This window comes from Lichenostomus cassidix, chromosome 8 (genome assembly GCF_008360975.1).
Source record: "Lichenostomus cassidix isolate B80296 chromosome 8, HeHo_3.0, whole genome shotgun sequence".
NCBI classification, from domain to species: Eukaryota; Metazoa; Chordata; class Aves; order Passeriformes; family Meliphagidae; genus Lichenostomus; species Lichenostomus cassidix.
This window is the reverse complement of record NC_139489.1, coordinates 22757275-22782035: the sequence shown is the minus strand read 5'-3', so window position 1 is coordinate 22782035 and position 24761 is coordinate 22757275. Positions and strand designations below refer to the sequence as shown.

General features: G+C 43.6%; 2 protein-coding genes across 4 annotated transcripts in view; one reads left to right on the top strand and one right to left on the bottom strand.

Annotated features, from left to right (window-relative positions):
- Positions 1-2306: 2306 nt before the first annotated feature.
- Positions 2307-5637, bottom strand: GLRX2 (glutaredoxin 2). Of its 3 annotated transcripts, none has more exons than XM_085068348.1 (4): positions 5560-5637; positions 4250-4319; positions 3317-3493; positions 2307-2796 (listed from the first exon to the last, which is right to left on the bottom strand). In XM_085068348.1, exons 2-4 carry the CDS (start codon positions 4310-4312, stop codon positions 2677-2679), a joined length of 360 nt encoding a protein of 119 aa, XP_084924474.1. In that variant the 5' UTR covers positions 4313-4319; positions 5560-5637; the 3' UTR covers positions 2307-2676. The 3 variants fall into 3 exon arrangements, with proteins under 3 accessions (XP_084924474.1, XP_084924473.1, XP_084924475.1); XM_085068347.1 differs by lacking the exon at positions 5560-5637 and adding an exon at positions 5127-5237; XM_085068349.1 differs by lacking the exon at positions 5560-5637 and adding an exon at positions 4582-4599 and having other exon boundaries at positions 4250-4320.
- Positions 5638-9692: 4055 nt separating this feature from the next.
- CDC73 (cell division cycle 73) overlaps positions 9693-24761 on the top strand; it is a 100959-nt gene continuing 85890 nt past the window's right edge. The window contains exons 1-7 of the mRNA XM_085068346.1: positions 9693-9891; positions 15283-15388; positions 16367-16436; positions 17423-17485; positions 17574-17626; positions 17967-18055; positions 19419-19635. Coding sequence (XP_084924472.1) covers positions 9761-9891; positions 15283-15388; positions 16367-16436; positions 17423-17485; positions 17574-17626; positions 17967-18055; positions 19419-19635 — 729 coding nt within the window. The 5' untranslated portion in view covers positions 9693-9760. The remainder of the gene's footprint in view (positions 9892-15282; positions 15389-16366; positions 16437-17422; positions 17486-17573; positions 17627-17966; positions 18056-19418; positions 19636-24761) is intronic.

Here is a 24761-nt window from a genome sequence, read left to right as displayed (position 1 = left end):
TTCTCACTACTTTCTTGCTGGAATGGTAGAGATTTCCTCTTACCATGACACAGCAGAGGATACAAATTGCTGAACAAGAGTTCCTGAGGAAAGGTAAAACACTAACCAGGACAGTGTTTTATGGATGTGCTGCTCTGAGAGAAAACATGGAAGATCATCTAATTTCAGCAGAAGGTGTGGTGTCTTTGAATATGTGTGCTCACGTATCTGGATGTAGGAATTTGATGCTGTAAAGCGTGGTTTCTTTAGGTATTTCTGCATTCTGAGTTTAAGTTTAAATATATATATATATTTGCATATATATGTGGTATGTTGAGAACTTTTACAAATGCTTCCTTAACAAATAATGAATATAAATAGCTGTTTTCCTAATGTTACCAGCTTAAGAGTTAAGCACAACTAGTTACAAATAAAATGTCTTTTCATTCTCCTGTAAAAGTGCAGTTCTACTCTTTAAAAATAATTCTGTATGAAAAAAGCAACACATGGGCACATTCACAGCTCTGTGTGCTTCATTGAATAACATAATGTTTGTTTCCAGCTTCTTGAGCAGAATTCTTAGAAGCATGGGATTTAAGCTGGATGAGCAGATATCCAGATCTTTCAGTGGATGCATTTTAATATTCACATCCCAGGGCAAGCATATTTTAAGATAAACAGCTTTGTCCTGGAGATAATGCTGGGGGAAAAAAAAAAAAAAAAGGAAATTCTTAATGACTATTCTTGAGTTTCTTCATTTTGGTGGTTTTTGTTTTCCTAGAGTAGAACCACACTTTACCTGCCATATCATGTTTAATGAACTTAAACATAACATGGCTTTGTGCCATCCAGTAACAAAGGCACTGTCTTGCTGCTACTTTCTATGAAATTGTACACTATTAATGAAAAACTATTTGGATGGGGAGCCTTAATGTGGTTAAAAAGAAACATAATTAACCCTTTGGGTGCCTTAAGCTAGATCTTGTTTAACGAAGGGGCACTCACTTGGATCTGCAGGCACACAGCTGGATTCCTCAACAGCTGGAGGAGAATTTGCCTTAAGTGACAATGCCCTGGGATTTCCAGAACTTGGAACTCAAAGGGTTATTTTAGACTACTGGTTAAAAAACAAGCCCCTAAACAGGGAACAAAATGGAAAGGTCTTTGAAAAATTCCTTTGCATACTATTGTTATTTTTACATGATGGGTTTATCAGCTTTGGGGACAAAATTACTGTTAAGCTTCTGAAAAAAATACCACTGGCTGAAGAATTCTACACAGAGAAAAGGAATACTTGGTATTTTTACATGACTGTATGTGCAAAATAAATTGCTTTATTAAGTGTAAATTCACAGAGAGATGCACATTTGTGTATTTAACTTGATGGCTGTGTCCTAGCACCATACAGTAAACTGCAATAATAAAAATGAAACAAGGTCAGTGTGTTTAATTAGCTGATTACACATTAAAGATGCACAATGCAGGCAACCAGATACTAAAGGCTTGCTACAAATGATGCAGTTTAAACTTAGTTCAAACCTGCATCATAAAAATGAAGCTGGTCCAGTTTAAATGATGCTCTTGCAGTCCTAGCTAGCTGCAATTGAAGATGGATGCTTTTTTCCCTCTGGGGGAAAAAAGTAGTTTGGGTACTTGCAGTGCTGAAAGCAGTGGAAATAGCAAGAGTCTTAATTCACAAAAAGTGAGTAAAAAAGTGATTGACTAATGTTTTTATTCTAATGTGTGCACCTTTAGTTGTGTAATGGTCCCTTTAACTGAAGAATGGGCTATAATTTTCTACTTGCATTTGAACTTTGAAATAACCAAGAGTCTTGGCATTGCCTGGTCTGGCTTTGGATATTCATTGTACTGAAACTATGGAATTTTAGTCATTTCTTTTAGACATTTAACTGAAAGTTAGAATGGCTAGTAAACTGCATTCTGACTGTAGAATTCAAGTACTAAATAAACTCTATGCATATTAGACCCATTTCACCTGGTCTTATGTTTCATGCTATTGTTGGATTGATTGTACTTTTGTTTGCAGCTGCACTTGAGTGTCTGAGCTGTCTGGAATGGACATTCCTGAGTGACAGTGTGCAGGCTGAGACTTCACAGTGCAGAGTAAAGATGAAAGCTCTCACTATTTCCTCTAAAGCTGCCAGAATCTTTATTCCCTTTTCTGTTGGAGTGGACACACAATGTGGGAGCTGGGTGATCAGGCACTGGAGTACAAGAGAGGCAGACATGCATACCCCAGTAACTCTGCAAACTGGGTTTGCTTCACACTTACTTCAGGTTGACAGGAGTTATATTTAAAGAAACCATTAAATTAAACTGACAATTTATTGGAACAAAGCTGGAAAGCAAACGTGCAGCAAAACCCACAGGATTCTTTTTGCAGTCTGGATTTGCCTGGAGCAGGATGTAATCACCATGAAATGACACCACTGTCTCCCTAAGCACCCCAAGAGTTACATAATGTTTGCTAATGACCATTTGGGTTGTGGGAAAGCTGAGGGAAGGACACCAAGTAATTTGCCAAGTCCATAAAGTCTGTCAGAGAGTGATCTGTGATTCACAAAGCCATGGTTTGAGGATGCCAAGTGCAGCTCATGCTGTGTGTCTGTGATCTTCTGAATTCATCTGAAATTCTGTTCGTACAAAGGAAGACAAAGCTAAGCTAGAGATGGTTTTTCAGTAATTTGCTTTCATTTGACACTGATTGACTAAAGGAAGAAGTTTGCCTTCCTCATGGAGCTTTTGAGTATCTGTTGCACCTCCAACACAGGTCCCATTGATAAACACTCTTGGGACCTATCAAGAAAACAAAAGATAAATTAGTTACTTCTTGGAAAAAGGATAAAAATCCAAGCAAGCCCAAGTGGACTTCAGTACACAAAACAGTTGTGTTCTTTTAGATATGTGTATAATATTAGTGTACAACCCATACTTTTCCATGATATTTACAGAGATGGGAAACTCTGTGCCCTTCAAAAGTGGGATGAAGTCACTGTGTGGGAGATTGTAATAAGTGGCAATAATTGAGTCAAGTGAGACTATATAAAATACAAGTGTTAAACACAATGGTTTAAATATACAAATGAAATATTTTGATACTTCAGTTATTTCAGTAGCAGTATGGAAAAATCAACTCTGAGGGACAGCCAGAGGGGCTCTGGAAGAAGAGACAGAACCCTCCTGCAGCATTTAATTTAGGAACTTGTATCCTAAATTTAACTGTCTCCAAAAAATTAAGGAGTTGATATGGATATAATCCAAGAGGGATGTGTGCAGGCCAAGTTGTTACTTGTCATGTATAAGAGAATATACTCACGGTTCTGCCACCAGTCATCTGTTCCAGAACATCTTGGAATTGCCTTCCATTTGTATTCTCATCCAGTTCCACAGCTGTGTATTTCACCTTCAAGCTGTCAAACAGGTTTTTTGCCATTTTGCAGTATGGGCATTTTGTTTTGGAGAAAATCACCACACAGTCACGTGAAATAATGTCCTGTGTGCTCAGAAGGAAGTTAAAAGTCAGCAAGCTTTAACACACCCCCTTCAACTGTACTGAACAGCTGTAAAAACTAATACACATGTTAAAAACCTGCTGTTATTGTAAAAAACATGGAAAAATTCCTGCTGGCACCTCTGAAGGCAGGTTTGACCTGCACCTGGCTCCAGAATGAAATGAGGATGGTGCAGTGTGTGGCACAACTGCCTTGCCATGGTGCCAACCCTGAGCCCTCTCTGCTCTGCAGCCACACCTCCTTCAGTCTGCCAAACCCACTGCATCTCCCTGAATTGTTTAGGATGGTTTTCCCTTCTGGGATGTGCCAGTGGCAAGCACAGTGACCAAAAGCAGTGGGTGGAAGATGTACCCTTATCACTTTACTGTAAATTCAAGGGGATTTCAGGCTATCATTTAGAATCAGCAAATTTATATTCAAAAACCCTCTAAAATATCTAGCTTTACTTGATACCCATCATTTTACAAGGTTCAATCCCCAATGTCGACAGCAGCAGCACTGAATTTGAGTAGAGGTCTGAAGAAACATCAAATGGGTGCAGCCTAGGAAGGAAGATCAGGTTCCAGGGCTGTGGATAAACAAAGCTGCCAGTGTGACTTGATAACCATAATAAACATAAGAACAGGTTCCCCAGGCAGAACTATTTACAGTGTTTCTTAGTATAAATCAGAAAAGGTTTTAAGTAACTGGCTTTTATAAATCCTGGAAATAAGTGAAAGCCATATAAATAATGTTACCTGTATTTGATTCACAGCAGCATCGTTAGACAATCCTGCAGAAGCGGGCTGGCTGTTCCCCATTCTAGAACTAAAAAGAAATGGCAGTCAGTGTTTCGTTTCGATATTTCATTGATTTCTCTCCTGCATGCAAACTCATTGGAGCTGCAGCAGCCGCAGCCACCCAGGTTTTGCGGAGCCCGCAGGGAGAGGGGAGCGGCGGGATGCTGCCGGCTGCGAGCAGCCCGGCGGGGCCGTTACACGGGAAACGCTCCGTGCCGCGGGTGACAGCCACACACACGGGGGACAGCCGCCACACGCTGCCCGCCCTGCTCCCGACCCCTGTCCTGATCCTGATCCCGGTGCCGGTCGCGATCCCGAGCCCGAGCCCTGTCGCTCTCCCAGTCCCAGCCGCGATCCCGATCCCACTCCCGGTCGCTACCTTGATCTCGTTCCCCGTCCCTCTCCCAGTATCGATCCCTCTCCCTCCTTCCCTCCCGGTGCCGACCCTGATCCCGATCCCCGTCCCTGTCCTGACCCGGATCCCACTCCCGGTCCCTATTCCTGTCCCGATCCCGCTCCCGATCCCTGTCCCTATCCCGATCCCGATCCCGCTCCCGTTCCCGATCCCTATCCCGCTCCCGCTCCCGATCCCTGTCCCGATCCCTGTCCCTATCCTGCTCCCGCTCCCGTTCCCGATCCCTATCCCGCTCCCGCTCCCGATCCCTGTCCCGATCCCTGTCCCTATCCCGCTCCCGCTCCCGTTCCCGATCCCTATCCCGCTCCCGCTCCCGATCCCTGTCCCGATCCCTGTCCCGCTCCCGCTCCCGTTCCCGATCCCAATCCCTGTCCCGCTCCCTATCCCGCTCCCGCTCCGCTGCCCCCGGCCCGCACTCACCGCCCCCCCCAGGCCGCCGCCGCCCGCCGCAGCGCCCCCTGCAGGGCCATGGCCGCCAGCAGGAAGGGGCGGCGCTCCGCGCAGTCCCCACGGCGGTCCGACCCGCTCGTCTCAGGCCCCTCACCGCCTCCCGGGCTGCCCGCCGCGCTGCCGGTGCGCCGGGAGAGCCGGCGCGGTGGGGCTGGCAGAGGGGCAGGGAGGGACGGACGGACGAAGGGACGGGGCTGCTTTCCCGGCACGGGGGGCAGCACAGGCGGGGAGATGGGCTGCATTCCCCGGGATCGGGTCAAGAGATGCGGGCTGGGTTTCCCGGAGGCCCCGGAGCCGCTGCCGGTGCGGGGGGAACCAGAGGGTTCGTGTGGCTTCCTGCCCGGCCGACTGCCAGGTGCGGAGGGTTCGGCCGTGCCTTTGCTTTGTCCGGTGTCAGACTTACTTTAAACCTCCTCCGTCAGCGTTTGTGTTGCCTGTTTTCCTCACGCTTCTTTCCTGCCTCGCAGTTCTCCAGTCAGAGGCTGACCTGTGAAACAGGAGCGTTGGGAAGGCAGTGAATAATGTGGGGAGGATGCTGAACTCCTCCTGGTACCTGCGAAATTGTCTTGACGGTGTTGGCTAAGCCTGTAAGGTGTGGAATGTTTTTAGTGGCTCCTGGAAAAAAAATGTAGACGTTTTACTTTATGTGGGAATGCTTTTTTTTATTTCCTCAGTGTGCCCAGTAAGAGCTGTTCTACCATTTTCTGTTATTTCACCCACACACACCTTGCTATGGTCAAGTACATATCCTTGGCAGAGCACTGCTGTGGAATATCCTGTGAGCCTCCCTTCTGATGTCTGCTCAAGTATTTTGCTAGTGCAGAAACTTTTCTGCCCCCCTCTTAGCTGAGAGGGTAAGTCGTGCCCTGGGATCACTGTGCAGTGCACAGCACTGTTTTTAAAAATACTGCAAGGAAATGCACTCGTGTACTGGTTTGGTTTTGCTCACGTATATACGTAAAAAAGGGAATGTTTTGTGTTCATACATGATGTATCTTGCTCCATCTGTATTATCTTTCTTGATGTTTAATATTAAATGAACTTTCCTATGATGGAAAATTGTCTTGTTTTGCAGCTTAATTTTGCTTTCCTGAAAAACATCAGTATAACCTGTCAAACTGCAGCTGTTAAATTAGTGAGAAAATGTGATTGAAACATTGTACCCTTGTTGTATATGTTCATTTTACTAAATGGTAACTTGCTTTCTCATTTCAGATAATGATTTACCAGCCTAATCTCCTGCGGTAATACTGATAAACTCTCAGGTACCTAATGCCACGTGAAAATAATTTCATATCAAATCCTGGTTTAGTGATATTAATGCTGGTTAATAATCTCACTATGATCCCCAAAGCAAACTGTGGGAACTGTTTTGTAAACTCTCCATTTAAACTTTTAATGAAAGTGTCACGTTAAGAGTAAACCCAATATATCCATTGCAATAAATTTGGCAGAAAGTCACCCCCCTGGCATTCCAGCTGCCCTTCAGATACCAGAGGGGCTGGGGGCAGCTGGGTTTAGCTTCTGAGCCATGGCAATTCCATGACATCAGACATGCAGAGCTGGTGTGGCACTGGAATGAGATAACCCTTAGAGTTCCTTGCAGCCCAACCCACTCTGTGATTCTGTGCCTTTGGTGAATGCCCTGTGTGCAGAACTGTGTGTGAACACATGAAATATGAGCAATACAGGCAGCCACAAGCACGTTCAGCTGGGAGATGCCAGTATAGCACTAGCAGATGATCACAAGCACAGGCTGGCTTCCCAAATTCCCCAAGGAAGCACCCAGTATAGCCAAGTGTTGGAGTCTTACCCAATAGGTGTCCCTGTGGGGAGCAGACAGGTACAGCCCTCTGACAGTGCCAGCGCAGAGAGATGGAGTCTCCTTTGACCTCCCTTCCCAAGAAAGTTGTATTTGTATTGTTCTCAGTGAGGGAGGGGAGAAGGTGAAGTTGTGGCTGATGTAATTTCCCGTTTAGGTGGAGCTTGATTTAAGTCATGAGCATATATGGGTTATTGGCACAAAGCTGTGTCACAGTTTGGGTCATTTGGCTTAGTTCCCATTACCTGCATTGTTCCTGCCCTGCAGGTGCATGACCACAGCACCTCTGTGCTGCTGCATGCTTTGTTTCATATCTGCATTGATTTCAGCAGGGCGTGACCACCTGGCTCCGTGCTGCTCTGTCCTTTGTTCCCTCCTCCCAGAGCAGCACACTGAGCTCCTGCAGGGATCCTGCTCCTAAGGGTGCAGGCAGCTTGTCCCTGCTGAACCACTGCCAGTGCACACACTCCTTCTTGCTCAGCTTTGTTTTAATGTTCTCCACAGTGAAGGCAGCCCTAGATGAAAAAAGAAACCAGAACTGCAACATTTTCTTTGCAGTCATGTGTGCAGCTTGTTCTGCACCACACCATTGCCACTCTCTGAGCAGGAGAATGGAGCAGAACTGAAATGAGGGGCTGTTTGGGATCATTGTAACACCGTGACTGTGTGTCTTGCTGAAAAAAAAGTATTATCTGCAGTGTAGCAGAGGTACAGGATGTGTTTCTTAAGAGGTAGCACTGATTTAGGGGATGCAGTGGGGTTTTTGGATGAGGCATGGAAATGGGACTTGGCCCACTGGAAGCATTTCAAGTTCCATTCCAATTTTCATGAGCTGTAGCTCCAGTAATAATTCCCAACCCAGTTCAGGAAGTGATACTGTTTATTCATTATGGCTTTGTCTTCTAAACACATAAATATTACTCTATACCCATTGACAAATAAATATTGGCAGTGATTGGTATAGTTCCCCATGTTACTGGGTGTTGTAGGCTATATTTGTGTGTTAGACTATTTCAATACCATATGTGAAATGTTATAAATACACTCGTGGTGCTCTGCATGCTGAGTTTTTATGACACAGATGGGGATATCACTAACATTTGGAATGGAATTCTATAGGCTGTTGACTTTTTGTCTGTTTTGTCAGTCTCAGCACATGTTACTTACAGGAAGAAAGATGACCCAATTCTGCCTTTTGCAGATTTAAGATGGAGTAATGTTTTCTGCCAGTCTTGGAAGGTGTTAATAAAATTCTGAGCATCAAAGTTTAGAATAAGTCATAAGTCATGATGAGAGTTTGCTTCCAGGCCTCAGATGCTGCCATCTGTATTTCTCAAGGGGTACTAGTCTGTTTGGCTCTAGTGGGAATGCAATGCCTCCAGATTTTGTGTGCTTGTACAGAAGAAATTAATCTGGAACACAGAGAGAGCATGGAGAGACCACATGCCAACTGCAGCTGTGCAGTTGCTCAGGTGAACAAACAGAGCAAACTGAGCTCTGAGATCCCAAAGTCTGCAGGGTAATGTGGGATGTGCTCCTTGGCATTACTGTTTGTCCTCCTTCACATTTAGAGGTAATATTTTCCTGATTAACCTTTCTTTGCTCTGGTCTTTTGATGGCTTATTCATATCAGAATTAAATGGCATTTTTGTGATTGATAGAGCAGAGACTTTTCTTTTTTACCACTGGCTTTATATCCAGGATCCAGGAGATTTTCTCTCCAGCTTGCAGAGCAAGATGCACATACAGCTTCTGAGAGAATCAGAGTCACAGAATACCCCAGGTTGGAATCCCCACAGGGATCATCCAGTCCAGCTCCTGGCCCTGCACAGGACATCCCAATAATCCCACCACGGGTCTGAAAACATCGCCCAAAAGCTTCTGGAACTCTGGCAGGCTCGGGGCTGGAATCACTGCCCTGGGAGAGCCTGACCACCCTCTGGGTGAAGAACGTTTTCCTAATATCCAGCCTAAATCTCCCTGACACAGCTTGCTGCTGTTCCCTCTGGTCCTTTTCCACTGTTTCCTTGAGCTGTTCCTGTGGCTGTGCTGTTCCAGCTGCTCCCGGACACATGGTTGGGGGCAATGGGATAAACCCATTAGCACCCCCAAATCCCTTTGTGCACCCTCTAAAACCTCTCTAGCCCCACAAAAACTCCTCCTAGTGTACCATATACCATATCAACACCCTCAATTCCCCCTCAAGCCTCCTCAGCAACCCCGAAACCCCTTTTAATGTGCTGTAGCGCCCACAAATCCCTCCCAGCACCCCCTAAAGCTTCATCAGCACGGCCAACCCCCATCCAGCACCCTCTAAAACCTCTTCAGCACCACCAAAACTCCTCGTTACCACCCCCAAACCACCCCAGCGCGCCCGGGGAGCACGGCGCAGCCCTCGCCGGGACTCGGCCGACAGCCGGGAGCATCACAGCTCCAGAGAAAAGGCGCAGCGCAGACAGACGGAGGCAGTGATTGTGTGTAAAGCTCTATTTTCACACAAAGCACAGGGAAGCTCGGTGCGCTCAGGGCTCGGAAGGCTCAGCCCGCGCGCCTCGCCCCGCCCGGGCTGCCGTGAGGGGAAGGGGGCGTGGCCTCCCGCCCCGCCGGCACCGCCCCTCTCCCGGGGGCGGGGCCACGCCGCTCCCATGGCAACGCGTCCGGCGTAGCCCCCTGTAGGCGGCGCGGCGGCGTTGGCTCAGGCATTCGCGGCGGGCAGCCCGGGGCGCGCCGGCGGGGTCCTGCGGCGGGCGGCGGCGGCCGGAGCGGCGGCGGCCGGGCGAAGATGGCGGACGTGCTGAGCGTGCTGCGGCAGTACAACACGCAGAAGAAGGAGATCGTGGTCAAGGGCGACGAGGTGATCTTCGGAGAGTTCTCCTGGCCCAAGAATGTCAAGACCAACTATGTCATCTGGGGGTGAGCGACGCGGCCGGGGGGAGCGGCGGGCGGGGGGAGAAGTTGCCCCGAAGTTGCGGCGGGGCGGCGGGGATGGGGTGCCGCCGTCCTTGGCCCCTCACGGCCCCGCGGGGAGCGAGGCGGAGCGGGGCGGGCGGGCTGTGCCGCCTCCCGCGGGGCCCGGCGCCGTGCCCGGTGTCCCGCGGGTGCTCGGTGTGCCCCGGCAGCCCGGCAGGACGGGCAGCGCTCGCCGCGGGCTTCGGGAGCGTGCCCAGCTCCTGCCCCGGGCCCGCCCGTCCCTCGGCTCTCTCCGCTCCCGCCCGTGCCGCCCGGCGGAGCCGCGTCCTGCACACTCATGCCGTGAGGTGGCAAGAGGCAGCTTCTCCCGAGTTTTTCTGGGTGTTCGGTGGAAAGGAGGCGTTGTTTTGTTGTTTGCACAACGCTCGGGCACACGGTGGGATTCTTGGGGTATCGTGCGCGGGGCTGGGAGTTGCAGTCGGTGATCCGGACGAGTCCCTTCCTGCTCTGGTTCTGCTGCCTTGGGTTGTCGGGACTGCTTCTCTTCTCCCGGAGCTCTGATGCACCAGGAAAGCCAGCGAGGGCCAGCCCGACGCTTGCTCTGCTGCGCTGTGCAGGTGCTCTGCCCCCACCTCAGGCCTCTTCCTGGGCAGCACCTAATGCACGCAGTTTCCTAGTTGGTCTTATCGTGATAAACCAGTAGCGAGAGTGTTTATGTGGCTTGAATGATTGTACTGGATAAAATGCATATTTTTAGAAAACTTCTAGAAAATGAGGGTTTGTACCTGTTGAGTTTCCTGGTATAGTATGGATTGCTTGCATTGCAAGGGAGTTTTTTGTTTGCCTTTCCTCAGAATTTAGCAGCTGCTTGCTTTTTAACATCCTAACTAGAAGGGTTCTGATGAATCTCTTTTAAACCTAAGAGAAAAAGAAATGTTTGTTGTTAAAGCTCAGGTGTTGATCAAAGAGTGAAGCTTCATGGAGAAACAGAAGCACCTGCAGATTTCTCAAAAACCCTGAACTAGCAGTTCAGTCTGACCAGGAATTATTTTTTTGTTTTGTTCTCATAATTATGATATGACTATTACTATCCTTAGAATGAGAAAGGAAGTAAACCTGTTTGTTTATCTTCAGTTGTAGGTGGACTTTTTGTAGCTGATTTTCTTTTGTACTCCATTTATATCTAGAAAGGTCTTTTTTCATTACCTGTTTTGAACTTTCAGAACCTAATTTTGAAGCTATTTGTGCTTTAGGGCTGAGTGTGGGATAGTGGCAGCTAGACTGGAGAGGAAGAAAAATATTTGGAAAGCAGTTAAGAGTCTTATTTATATTTTTACTGAGCAATGTGTAGACGTTGCTCATATGTGGTGGTTTCCTTGCTACAAGTTGCTTTTCCCAAGCAGTGACAGGCAGTGGTTAAGTAGACAAACAAGTTTCATTGCCCTTCTGTAGAGAACAAGAAACTGAGATGTCAGCCCAACTGCTGCTCAGGAGAGCTCAAATTAGAAATTATTACCAAAAGCCAAAAAGGCAGCAGCTGGAGAGAAGACTTTGATATGTACAGCCAGGCAGCTTTCTCTTCAACTTCACTTTTTTTCCTGGTCAAGAAGTACATATGGGTGAACAGAGGATTTTCTGAGCACGCCAGGACCGTGTCAGAGCTGCGAGTGCTTACCCCCTGTGGTAGAATTTGAGGGGTTTTGTTCATTGGTTTGTTTGAGGTGAGTTAGTAAACCTTGGTTTAGACAAGTGACTTCTGAACTTTTATAGGATGAGGTGGCTTTCAGTTCACAGCATTTCTTGTCAACCACCGTGGCATTTTGCATGTCTCAGCTTTCAACTGAAGACACTGTAAAAATGAGACCAGTTCTGCAAGCCATGCTCAGTAGCTTGAACACCACACTTTAGGAGCTGCTAATTTAGGTAATTGCCACACTCATGAGGGACATTTTTGACAACTTTCAATATCCAAAACCTTTTATATTCAGGTCACTCGACAGGATCCAAATTATGCTTGCACTGAGTGGGTGTTGGTGGCTTAGTCTTTCACAGAGCAAACCTTGAGTTCTGTTTTAGATGTCCACAGCACGGTTGCTGTAATTGCATCTCCAGCCTGGAGAGAGTAATGCCAGGCTGAAGAGCAGCAGTGGCATTTGTCCCTGCTAGAATTAGAAGTAGTCCCATGAGACATTTAGCTCTGGCTCCTCGAGCAGCTCAGCTGGCAGAAGTCAGCAGTGCTGCCCTGCATTGCCTTCTCTCTCTGCTAGCACAAGTGGCAGCCAAACAGGGAGTTGGTCTCAGGAACAAAGCCAAGTGAAAAGTAACCTGGAGCAAAAAAACCTGAGAGAGAAAGTAACTTTAATCCAGGTTACTTTCCATATAATAATTGTAGGAATACTCCTGGTGGCACATGAAGAAGGCTAGGTGGTCTGGGATCCAGTGGTTTGTGTGTTTTGACCTGTGGCCCCTGAAGAGTGATTATTGAATCTGTTTCAAAACCAAAGGAAGGAATCAATCTACCAAAGAAACTTACTGCTTTGTTTGCCCAGCTGAGGGGCTTGGGTCTGCAGCTGAGTTTTTAAACAGTGAGCAGCTGGCCCTGGGTATTGTCATTTGTGTGATACTCAGTGTGTTTAGTCTTGTGTTTTCAAAGGTTTGTGCTGGTTTTTGCAGATGAGACACAAGGCCTTAGTACCTCTGTAAAACTTCAGGCTTTCAAACAGGAAAGCGGAAATAACGCAGTTAAAAATGAATGAATTCCTGGTGCCCACAGGTGGAAGGTGAATGGATGAGAAGGAACTAAATTTCTGGTGTTAAAACAAACAGGTGAAACGTCCTCTCTTGTATTACATAAACATTTTCTCCCTTTTTAAGCTGGAGTTTATTTTGTAAGAAATGCAACTCCTCCTTATATTTTTGCTTTACTTGTTGATACTGGGTTTGTTTAAGTCTGCCTCCTAAAACTTTAATTTTTTTCTTAAGTAATTGATGCCATAACTGAATGTGGGAAATAAGAGAATTAATTTCTCTTTCTGTTTTGGATGTTTGTAAATTGAGTGAGGCAAGCTACCCTCAGATCTGCCTGTTTTTAGTTCTCTGTTTATTCAGCAGGAGCACACACTGATGGTGAAATGTCAGTTTAGGCTTAGACTTTCTCCTTGTATGCAACTGCTTGTCCATCTGATGATTTCCCATTAATTTGCAATATCTTGTCCTCCTAATAAAACATCCTCTTAGAGCCATAATGAGCACAGGGAATTCTTATGTGTGTGGTTGAAGTGATGAAGTACCAGCTGTGCCCTGCTGAGCTTTGGCAATGCCTGTGGCTTTGTAATACTGTATTTTTTTCAGTTAATAGCTAGTGGTTCAGTATTTGCTTGTTTGTTTTTCTATTTTGTCATTTATTGCTAAATATTGTTAAAACTTGAGTAGCTGACCAGCTGGACTTCTCTATCATGCTCAGTGTGTATGGCACACTTGGAAGAAATAATGAGTTATTCTAAATCTAAAGTGTTTGTTTTAAAGTGAAGTGACAACTGCATCATGTGACATCATGGCTTTGCTTCAGAGCCAAGCCTATGTGGAGGAAGCTTTTGTTTCTGCCAGAGCTCCCAGTATGTTTAGAAACCACCTTATCAGAGATTGTTACTGTTTCGCTGATAACTCAAACAATTCCTTGCTGAGGAATCCAATTCTGGTGACTCTGTAGTTGTGAAGCCGTGTTTTGGCTTCTCAGTAGCTGAAAGATCCTCTGTCTACTCCCCTTCCTCTGCAGCAACAAAAAGTACAGGCACCCTCCACCCCATGCAGACCAAGTTTTCAGAAGGAAGAAGCAGTGGTAGAGACACACTTTATTTTACAGCTCTGCTGGTGTCTTCAATCCCTTTTCTCTGTGTGTTATTCTTATATTGGTTTTCTCAGGCATTGTTATGAAGGTGAGGTTTTGAACTTTACTGCTAGTAATGAGTTTTGAACAGATTATTGGACATTCTTAGCTAATTTCAGAACAGTAATAGCAAGCAAAGCAGAAGGTGGCATTCAATCCACAGTACTGAGAAAACAAACTTGCACTCCTGTTGGTTTAATAGGTTTTTGTGTGGCTCTTTGAGGCTCCATGAAGTTGTGACTGAGTATTTTTTATTTCCTCTCCCTTCCCCCAGTGAGGTTGGCACTTCTGTGGTGTGCGTTTTGGTGCTGATGATGAGCCATGAGTAAAGCCACAGTGCTGAGAGGGGAACTTTTCCTTTCCTAATGAAAGGGTTTCTTCCTGAAATCTCTTGTTTGTTGAAAATTCTCTAGTGGTCTTAAATTGATAGCTTTGGGCTGGTTTTCTGGTGGGGTGTTCTTGTGAGGCTTTAAGGGGAGCCAGCTGGTTGGGGACAGGGACTGGGCAGTGTGGAGGAGCCCTGTCCTGTCTGGAGCTGGGTCTGGCAGGTCCCAAGTGTGGGTGGGCAGTGGAATTGCTGCTCTTGCTGCTTTCCTGGTCCAGCTCAGTGCCAGGGCTGTTTCTCAGAGCAGTTGGAGTGTTTAGGGAGTAGGTTTTGTTTTGAAACCTGGACAGGCATTGCTTCCCCTACAAAAACTTGTAGGAGCAGCATAACGGGTAAATGTGTGTGAGGGGGGATTATCTTCAATGTACGTGGAGCCAAGATGAAGCCAGGGTTGGTTTTTTTTGTGAATAGTTGCACAGAACAAGTTGCTTTTTAGACTTAAGAGGTGTATCTTTGAAAGAAACTGTTTGAAAGCTGAGATTGAACCTGATGCTGTTGTGTTGCTCTGATGTGGTCTGACTTCAGTATGGGAGCTCACTGTGATTTTGTATCCTTTGGCGTTTCGCTGGTTTTGTGTGCAATTAGTTTCTAGTCACTCCTTGTTTTGATCTTTCCAGCACATTTTTAAACCATTTGCTCCCTAGGCTTTGTGGAATTTGTATATCCCAAGTTCTCACTGTGCTTTCTCTAGTGCTGAAAATTCTGGCCTGTTGTACCTGAAGAGCACATGATGCATTATTCCATTTGCAGTTCAGTTCTGGTTCTCTGGCTGCCTCACATAAGATAGACAGTTCCTTTCATAATCAGAATAAATAGTGTGAGTGTGGGGGAATGTGTACTTTAGGTTTCCCAAGTCTTGCTTGTTTATTTTACAGTGCAACCAGCTCTTATTTTGGACAGCTTTTATAATTCATTCAAAAGAGGCTGCAAGAACACATCTCCCTCACCTGTATTTTTTAGCACAATTGAGAGCTCACCAGTTTGGCAGTAGCCTAGCCTGATAATAATACTAACTGCTTGCTTTTTAAACTGTCATCTGCAAAGAAAAGAGACCTTTTCTAAAAGTGTGTGCTTGGGACAGAGATGGAGAGGTTAAATGTTCCAATCTTTTTCTGTCTTACAGGACAGGGAAGGAGGGCCAGCCCAGGGAATACTACACTTTGGATTCTATCCTGTTCCTGCTCAATAATGTGCACCTTTCCCATCCTGTGTATGTCCGTCGTGCTGCGGTAAGTGGACCATACAAAGTGTGGGTTTTGGCTTGTGACAATTAATACGTGAGTAGTTATTTTCAGGGAATGATAGTTGCACTTGTGTGTAGGAATTTGGCTGGGGAAAGGGAGAATGATGTGCAGCAGTGTGTGAGTGTTTAAAAACAATCACTTCTACAGAAGGATCACATCACAATCCCTGTCAAGGGGGAGTATTTTTCTTGACAATTCACTGCCAACAGATTATCCCTTCAAACCATCAGGTTGCATTTGCAGCAAGGTTCTGTCAACCGATTATTAACAATAATGGCAGCATTTTTCTTTATATTCGACAGACCCTGTTGTTTCCAGCAGTAACTACTTGAAGAGTACATTTGTCCATCTGCTGTGTGGTGGGATTCTAGTGTAGATGATCCTTTAGTGCCTGAGAGGGCAGGGATTTACAGAATGGAGAAAAGTATAGCAGAATAGCTTTGGAGTGGACTCAGAAGTATGCAATCTAATTAAAGAAATTGTTGGTTAAGCCCTACAGATAAAGGAACAGGAATTTAAAAAAAAGTCCTTTTGATTTTTGACTGTTTTCTATGACTCCACTGTTCAAATTCCCTTGTGCTACATGGTTACCTGACACAGCAGTGCTGTGTTGGAACAACACAGTTGAGATACTTGGTTTCTATGTATCAACACAGACTCTTGGCAGAGAAGTGTGTGTGTGTTAAAAGCTAGTTCTTAATCTTCTTTGCAAGTTTGAAGGGAAGGAGGGAAGAGGCTGCCCTCTCTTTGAGTTTCATGGCAGATAGCATGTTTAATTTTGTGTAGCTGAACATGCTCTACGACATGGTTGCACTTTTAGCTTGATAGTTAAGCTTTCTAGCGTGGCAGGACGTGTGGTCATGTCTCTGTGGGAGTGAGTAGTTTTCAGTAAAAGTGAAAAATCTTCAGCAAGAGACTCTGTGAGGGAAGAACAATTTAATGTCACATGTGCTGTCTTTTCAGACTGAAAACATTCCTGTGGTAAGAAGACCTGATAGGAAAGACTTGCTTGCATACCTAAATGGGGAAACATGTGAGTGATGTGCTCTTTACTGCTTCATATTCATGGCACAAGCGAGAGCTAGGAGGGGAAGATTGGGTAACAGTAATCAGTTTGCATCTTAACTGAATATACTGAAACTTCTCAAAGTTATTATTTCTTGGGTTTTAAAAATTTTTTTCTGAAATTAACTTTCTGTGATGCTCAGGTAGGAGCTGCTTTCCTACATGCATGTTTAGAAGTGAGCATTATTATTAATAGACTTTAGTTAATGATCAGGTGTTAGATTTCTTAGCATTTATGTTTTTTTATTCTGTAGACTATGGGAAGCTTTCAGTAGTACATTGATCTTGAATGCGAGAAATGTGTGGGATGAAATCTTCAGTTTAATAAAATACATCAAATCACTGCTTTGGCAGTGTGGCAGATTTGCCTGGTATTTCATCATCTTACATTTTTTGTTAATGATAGTCAGAGAAAAGAGGTTTCTCTGAGAAAAAGATAAATATCACCTTTGTAAGTTGTTCTGTTCTGTAGGTGGTCTTAAAATTTTAAGTATCCTGGAATATGAGATTTTTTTCTGTAATATAAAGAGTAAAATCACCTTTAATATATATTTTAAAGAGATAGTGGGTTGTCTTTTGTCAAAAAAATAGACAAACTGGTAGATCTTGATTCCAGGTTCTGATGATTGTGACTATCTTTTATGTGGTATATATAGATGATAGACTATGATATGATAGACTGACTAATTTCTGTTGGAGGAGACCAGAAAAGGTCACCTGGTTCAGTCTCCTTTTTCAAAGAAGGGTCAAATGACCCTGAGCAGCCTGATTTAACCTTAACAGTCAGCTTTTGAATAGCTCCACACCACTGGTCCCGGTGCTTGACCACCTTTGCTACCTAATATGTAATTAGAGTTTCCATTGTTGCAGTTCATCTGTGGTCCTTTTTTCTTTTAAACTCAAGTGCTATTGTGAGTATTTTCTATTTAAACTGAATGTTCTGTTTGATTACAGCAACCTCATCAAGCATAGACAGAAGTGCTCCACTTGAAATTGGTCTTCAACGATCCACTCAAGGTACAGTTTAACTAATAAATAACTTTGAGTTTTATTTTATAAAAATCTACCACAATCTTGCATTTTTAATGTCCTCTTTTTCTTGTAGTTAAAAGAGCAGCAGATGAAATATTAGCAGAAGCAAAGAAACCAAGAATAGAGGTAATGGCAGTAATTGTCATCAGTACAAATTGGGGGTGGTGGTAAATTACAGTGTTTATCTGTTTTTGTAGGAATTCCATTGGGTTCTGTGTCCTTTGGTGCACGCAATGCTTCTGTTAGTGTGAAGGGGAACTGGAAGGGGTTAGAAGTTAAAATTGAAGAGTTGTGGTTCTTGAGAGGAAATTTCCAGTAGCTCTACACTTAATGCTAGTGCACAGATCAGAAATAAAGATTGTCCTTGCAAGTGTGAAGAGAATACTTGTGACTAGCTTTCATTCTAGCTGTATTTATTTTTTGAGAAGAGAATGCCCAGAAATTGAACCATGGCTGTTCCCTGCAGGATGAAGAGTGTGTGCGCCTCGACAAGGAGCGCTTGGCGGCTCGGCTGGAAGGACACAAAGAGGGTATCGTGCAAACGGAGCAGATCAGGTGGGATTGCTTTTCCTTGTGGATAATGCTTCAGTATGGGATGGGTAACAATTCTTGTGCTGTTCAAAGCAGCCAGTTTTACTTCTGTCAGCTCTCAGTGGAAGTTTTCCTCCTTTTGATATGCTGATATTTGAGGAGTCAGACCTTGCTTGAAACACTTGCGGCAGCGCAGATTTGAGGCATTTATGAAATCCACAGTTGGACTTGACCACGTGAAAAATACCTATTTTAAATGACTTCTTCCTGTCTCTTATATAGGTGTACTTAGAAGGAAACTATAGGAAAGAAAAGAATCTGATAGTGGCATGATTAGAAAGCATAAGAATAAGAAGAGACTCAAGAAGTGCATGTGATTTTGTATAAACTAATAATTTGGATGCTACTTTGAGTGTATCACAGCTTTGCAATGCTGCAGTGAGGATTACTAACTATTGTTTGAATTACTTTGTATTCTCTACTTACCAAGTTTTTTAATGCTGAATGTAAAAGACTGCCCCTTTAAAAAAAAGTACAAATATTTACAGGCAGTGAGTTTGAACTCCATGCTTGACTCTGCTGTGAACCAATAACACAAAGAAGTTCCCTTTCCAATAGTTTAGTTATAAAGAATACTTCACAGCCAGTACTTGCATTAATTTTTTTCAAATATTCCAAAAAAAAAAAAAAAAAGTAATAGTGAATTTAGTGTGGACAGTTAGGATTGGGCAATTCAGTCTTTATCAGTTTTTTGTTCAGCTCACCTGCAAAACAGTAGGGCTCACTGACAGCCCAATTCTGTGATTACAGTCAAAAGCAAACAGACATAGGTGCTGCACTCTTGGACTCAGGGGAGCTCTCTCAAACTGGGAATATGTGCACAAGGTCACTACCATCACTACGTTTGCTGGCCTGCATGGTCTGAGAAAGTACCACATCTTCCCAGTGGCCAAGTCCACATAATTGCACCTCAGCCAAGATTTAGATCAGTGCTTTGAAAGCCTCAGAGCCACCAGGGGTTGGTTGACTGGACACAAAGTCAGAGTCCATTAGAAATAACAGGGAACTGAAATTCAGGTGTTGTTACAAATGAACGTGTTGGTCCTGATGCTTTATATTTGCATTCTTTGCTTTGGTTTGCTATAGTTGGGATTTTTGGATCGTCTTTCTTCTAGTACTGTGAGTCTTTTATCACAGATTGGCTTCTCCTGCCCAAAACAGCAATGCCAAGCCCACTTAACCTTTCAGAGTATAAACAAGGTGACTATTTTGTGGTTTATAGCATAGCCATAAACTTTAAGCTAGATGAAGTTACTTGTTCACAAATGCTTTCAGAAGACTTGTTTGTGCAATTATTTAGTCTCTGCTGTTATTTTTGCTCATTTAGGTCCTTGTCTGAAGCTATGTCAGTGGAAAAAATCGCTGCTATCAAAGCCAAAATCATGGCAAAGAAAAGATCCACTATCAAAACTGATCTGGATGATGACATAACTGCTCTTAAACAGAGAAGTTTTGTTGATGCTGAAGTGGATGTAACTAGAGATATTGTCAGCAGGGAGAGAGTATGGAGGACGAGAACTACAATCTTACAAAGCACAGGCAAGGTAATGCTCTGGATACCAAGCTGGGTTTTATGATCCCTGTGACAAACTGCATTTTTATTTTCTGTGTCTAATTTGTTAATCAGAGATGACAGGGGGATTATGCTCAGCGTTCCATGTAAAGGTGGGTTTGCAGGGCTGTTGGCACAGTGACAGAAGAGTTTGTCCTTATCACGTTACAGTAAATCTAAATTGTATCTCCAAGTACCTGCTTCAGCCATTTAAAAGATACTGAGTAATCACTTAATTCCTCTTAAACAAAGCTGGCTTGAGCCCTACAGTGGGGAGGGCTCCATGGCAGTACCTGGGGGTTGGAAACAGACCAAAGTGGGGAGTAACTGATAGAAAGAGCAACACAGGTGCATTGACAGTCCAAGGGCTGCTAAGCTGTGGAAAACACCAAAGAAGTAAGGAGGGAAAATGCTGGAATGAACAAACCCACAAAGTGGTCCCATGAGGAGGCTTTTGTATGTTTTTGTCCCTTTATGCTACTTTTGGCTGCACTTGGTTGTGTGCCATTCAGAACATGGTTGCAAGCACAGCTGACAGCTTGCTCTCTTTGGACAGTTAGGCTTGCTTTATTGCAGAGCTACTTAGCACTAAATTTCTCAAGGAAGCAGTAAGTCAATTTCTAAAAGATTGCAAGGGTCTGTTTTCCTGAGGTTATTGTCAAATCGCATCCCTTGCCTTCACTGCTTCTTTTAAGTATTGTCACAGGAAAATAATGTTCAGAAGTAAATGAGGTCTCAGTCTTCATTTGTCTTATTTTTAACAGTATTTTACATAGCTCTCAATTTCCCAGTATTGTCACAGGGCATTAGTGGTAGAATAAATTAATTGATGAATTATGTGGTAATTACTGGGTATGTGGCACATTGCTGTTTGCCACCTACAGAGTGAGTGTTGCTTCTTTCAATCTGGGAGATTTGTAGCAGCCTCGCTGCTGAGCAGTTGATAAATTGGTGAAAGCTCTTGATGTTTTAGTCATGGGAAAGGTTTGTACTGAAGGAATCCACGTAGCTCTTCTTCCTTTTGTGAATCATTCATGGCATTCCTATCTCTACTTTTCTTCCAAGTGAAATGGCAAAGACAGTAGGGAAAGAGATGAATGTTTTATTGTAGTACTCTTGTAGTAATGGTGAGATGAGGTAGTGATTTTAAGCAAAACATGACACAGGGAGAAAGGCAAGAAGCAAAGTTTGTTCTTGGACTCTAGCATGCAGTTACTGTGAGCAGTCTGATGAGTGTAATGGGCATAACAGCAAATCTTCTATTTCGGTTTGTGCAGGGTTGCAGGAACATTCTTGATAGCTTGGACAGAAATCATCGAGTGTTATTGTTTATATTTTCCAACAAGTAACAGTGAGAGTAAGTAGATGGGGAAACATCGCATCTTACTGAGGGCTGTGATTTATCCCAGAGCAGCTCAGGTTTTTGGTTTGCACATTGGCTGGGAGGGTTTTTTGGTGTGTGTTTGGGGTTTTTTTTTTTTTGTTTTTTTCCATTTTCTGTTTTAAGAACCTTTGTGAAGACCTTCTCAAAAGTTGTGAAGAAACTCAGATACGTTGTCTCAGGCAAATGATTTGTTCCCTACTCCTCTGTTCCTTTAAAGAATTTTGATCAGGAAAGCATAATACTGCTCTGCAAATGCTGTTTTGACTCTTCTGTATGATACTTGAATTGCTGATGTGCCTGATAATTCTTTTTGTTGTAAATTTTTCACTATCTGCTTGGTGTGGGTTTATCTGCAGCCTCTTGAATCCTCCTAGAGTATTTAAAACCAAAACTGACTTCAGCAGTGCATGTCTTTTTATTATCTAAATTCCTTTGGAACTCCTGGGTGAATGGTAACAAATGGTGAGCACTCCTAAATGTAAATTTTGTTGTTTCTTTCCAAAAATTGCTTCAGTCTGAGGCTGCTTCTCAGGCTCTTTTCCACAGAGAAACACTCCTGGGTGTGTTTTCCCAGTGTTCTCTGCAGCAAGCTAAGCTGCAGAGACAGCTTAAGATGCAAAAGGGAAACACTAAGAAGATCAGGCCACAGTACAAAGAAAATCTATTGACCTTTTCAGCTTACTAGCAGGTTTCCTCTGATTTTGATATGTTTGAAGACAATATTGATTCCTCCAGCAATATGCTCATCCAAATTCTTCATAGATGGCAATAATACTAACTGTATTTCTGAAGCATTTACTGTTTCTCCTTTTGGACACACTTCCCAATCCTGAAGTTTGCTTTATAGAGCTGTTCCAGGATTTTTTTAAATCTCCAGTGGTATGTTGTTCTTTTTTAACACCTTAACAAGTTCTCACGATACTTACATTCTGTCCTGTTAGCTGCTGCTTTCCTTCATAGTGTCTTCACTGGCACATAGCTCCCCTTGCTGAAATTACAGTGATAGATTTTTTTTTTTTTTCCTGGCTATGAGGTTTTTTTTGCTCATGAGAATGTGTGATTTGAATGCATTGATGATCCTGTTACAGAAGGTACTTCAGCAGCTATGTCTTTCCCAGTTTATTTGACTCTTAGGATTTCTGTAATGCATCACAGGTCCTTTATCTGTATGACCTCCTCCGTTACCCTCTTGGTCAGATGTTGCATTGATCCCTGGATGTTTTCTTACTGATTTCTGTGAGGTTCCTATTGTTGTAAAATCAGACATTTCACTTCACCTGTCCTCTTTTGGTTTTAAGATTTCTAGAATTTGCATTAATCTGCTTGCTTATTTTCATGTTTTGCTTAACTTTTTGTTGTTTTTCCCTAGTTTTCTGTAGGATTATTATGCAGTTCTACCTCTTTTGGAAATTCAGTGTTTGATTTAATTGCTAGTAGATGAGTCATCCTGCACCGTCTGTTTCAAATATCTTGGCTTTCCCCAAGTCTGTAGTGTAGTCTTCTAGATTTTTATGAATAATGTGGCATTTTTATGTCATCACTTCAGTGCCAAATTGTATCTGTTTAGTATAAGGATTTTCTTTTTCCTTCTCATAGTAACTTAATTTTAGAACTCTTTGACAGTATATATTGTTTAAAGGAATTTAATTTCAGGAAGAGTTTTGAATCCATACATAGACTGTTTACCATCGTAAGTGTTTGAAATTGAAGTTTTGGATCAGTGCTCTGCACAGGTTTCAGTTGTGTACATCCTTTTAGATAAATATGTGGCTGTTTTTAAAACAAATAATTGAATACCTTGTATAAACTTGTGTTTATACTGAAATTGATTCCTTTCTTTCACATCCTTCCTCTAGTTTTCCTTCCTGAAAATCCTTTGGTTTTTATCATCTCCTGTTGCAGGCTAAAGCAATCTTATCTGAAGGGAAAACCTCATTTCATCTCTACTATAAATGTATTTGGCACTTGAATTTTTCCTGTGGGAACAAATTAGACTAAGCAGGACTTTCAGCATTAACAGGTGTATTTGGAGAGTGTGCTTTTGTCTGTGACTGCTGGTGTACTTGATTTATATTTAGTTATTTATTTTTAATCTCCCAAATTGCTCAGAACTATTTCTTAGAGAAGCAGCAAGGTAACTGGGTGGGCTGTGTTGAACATGCTCTCCTTGTGTGTGGAGAAATCTCAAAGCTGGAATCTTGGAAATGCACTAATTGAATTTGTAACTTTTTGAAATGAACCAGTGTTCTGATATGAACAGTGAGCTCTGAGCATTTCAGATGTTCTTTAAAAAAAAAAGAAAAGAAAATCTTTCATCCTTTTTGCTGTAGAGTGTGGTGGGTTGACGTGGGCTGGGTTGGATGACAGGTGCCCTCCAAGCTGCTCCCCTCCTCAGCAGGATGGCTGGGAGAAAATAAGATGGAAAAAAAAAAAGTGTGGGTCAAGATAAAAGCAGTTGAATAAAAGCAAATGGTGTGTGGGGAAGCACAGGAAGACAAAAGATGTATTCTGTCCTTCCCATGGGCAGGTGATCTCTAGCCACTTCCTGGGGAGCAGGGCTCTTAGCACTTGCTCCAGAAGACAAATACTGTAACAAGAAATGCCCCTCCTGCTTTCTCCTAGCTTCTGCTGCTGAGCAGATGTCCTGAGATGGGGAAAATCCCTGCGGTCAGCTATCCTGGCTGTCTGTTTGTCTGTCCTCCCAAGGTCCTGCCCAGCCGCAGGCGCCTGGTGAGGAGGGAATGCTGCAGACAGCCTTGGTGCTGGGCCAGCCCTGCTCAGCAGTGCCAAAACACTGGGCTCTTATCAACACCTTTCTGGCTACCACTGCACAGTGCAGCACTGCGAGGGCAGCTGGGAGAGAATTAACTCCAGCTCAGCCACACTCAGCACATGGGAACATGTTACAGATTATTGCTAAAGCTACATTTCAGCCAGCACTCTCCAGCTGTATTTTCTCACAGTTGCAAGTGTATTAGAATTACCTTTTCTCAAGTGAACTCTAACCCTATGTACAAGGAAATAACATAATCCAGCTTGTCAAACATAAGGGAAGTCTTAAAGGTTATAGCACATAACCTTTCTAAATCTCTTCAGCTGAGAAGCTGAACAGTGGCTACACAATCCTGATGTAGGTGAATGGTCAGACAATTTACACACACATTTAGACACATTTACACATCTGGAAACAGCTGGCCCAGCTGTTACTTTGGTGCATTTCTCAGCTTTTGGAATATCTGTAAATACTTTCTCCTCGTTGAGCCTTGTGTAAGTCTTTAGAAGACACTGCCAGGCACTGGGAGTCCAGAGTGACCTGTATGGCATCTTAACATTACTGCCTGCCTGGAGACAGTCCAGGGAAAAGCACTGGAGTAGAACCATCTAAGGTGGGCAGGAGAAATTGGAATCTGAGGTAAACATACTTCTAATGGAGTTAGGTGTGTGTGTATAAAATCTAAGAATGATGGAATTTGGGCTCTTCCTGCAGGTATCTGTTTATAATGGAAAAACTATGAAGACTTGCTGTGGTATCAGTTAGGTGAAGCTGTGTCTCTGTTTTCATAACCTTTATATCATGAAATTGTATCATTTTGTCAGTGTAACATTCCTTTAAGTGCTCAGTACTTGCTAGGTCAAGGTTGAAATGTTGAAGCAATGGTCTGGTTTTTTTCTTGCTGTTGCTTCACTGCTGCAGAATGGTGAATTTAATTCTCTCACAATCTTGGTAGTTAAAC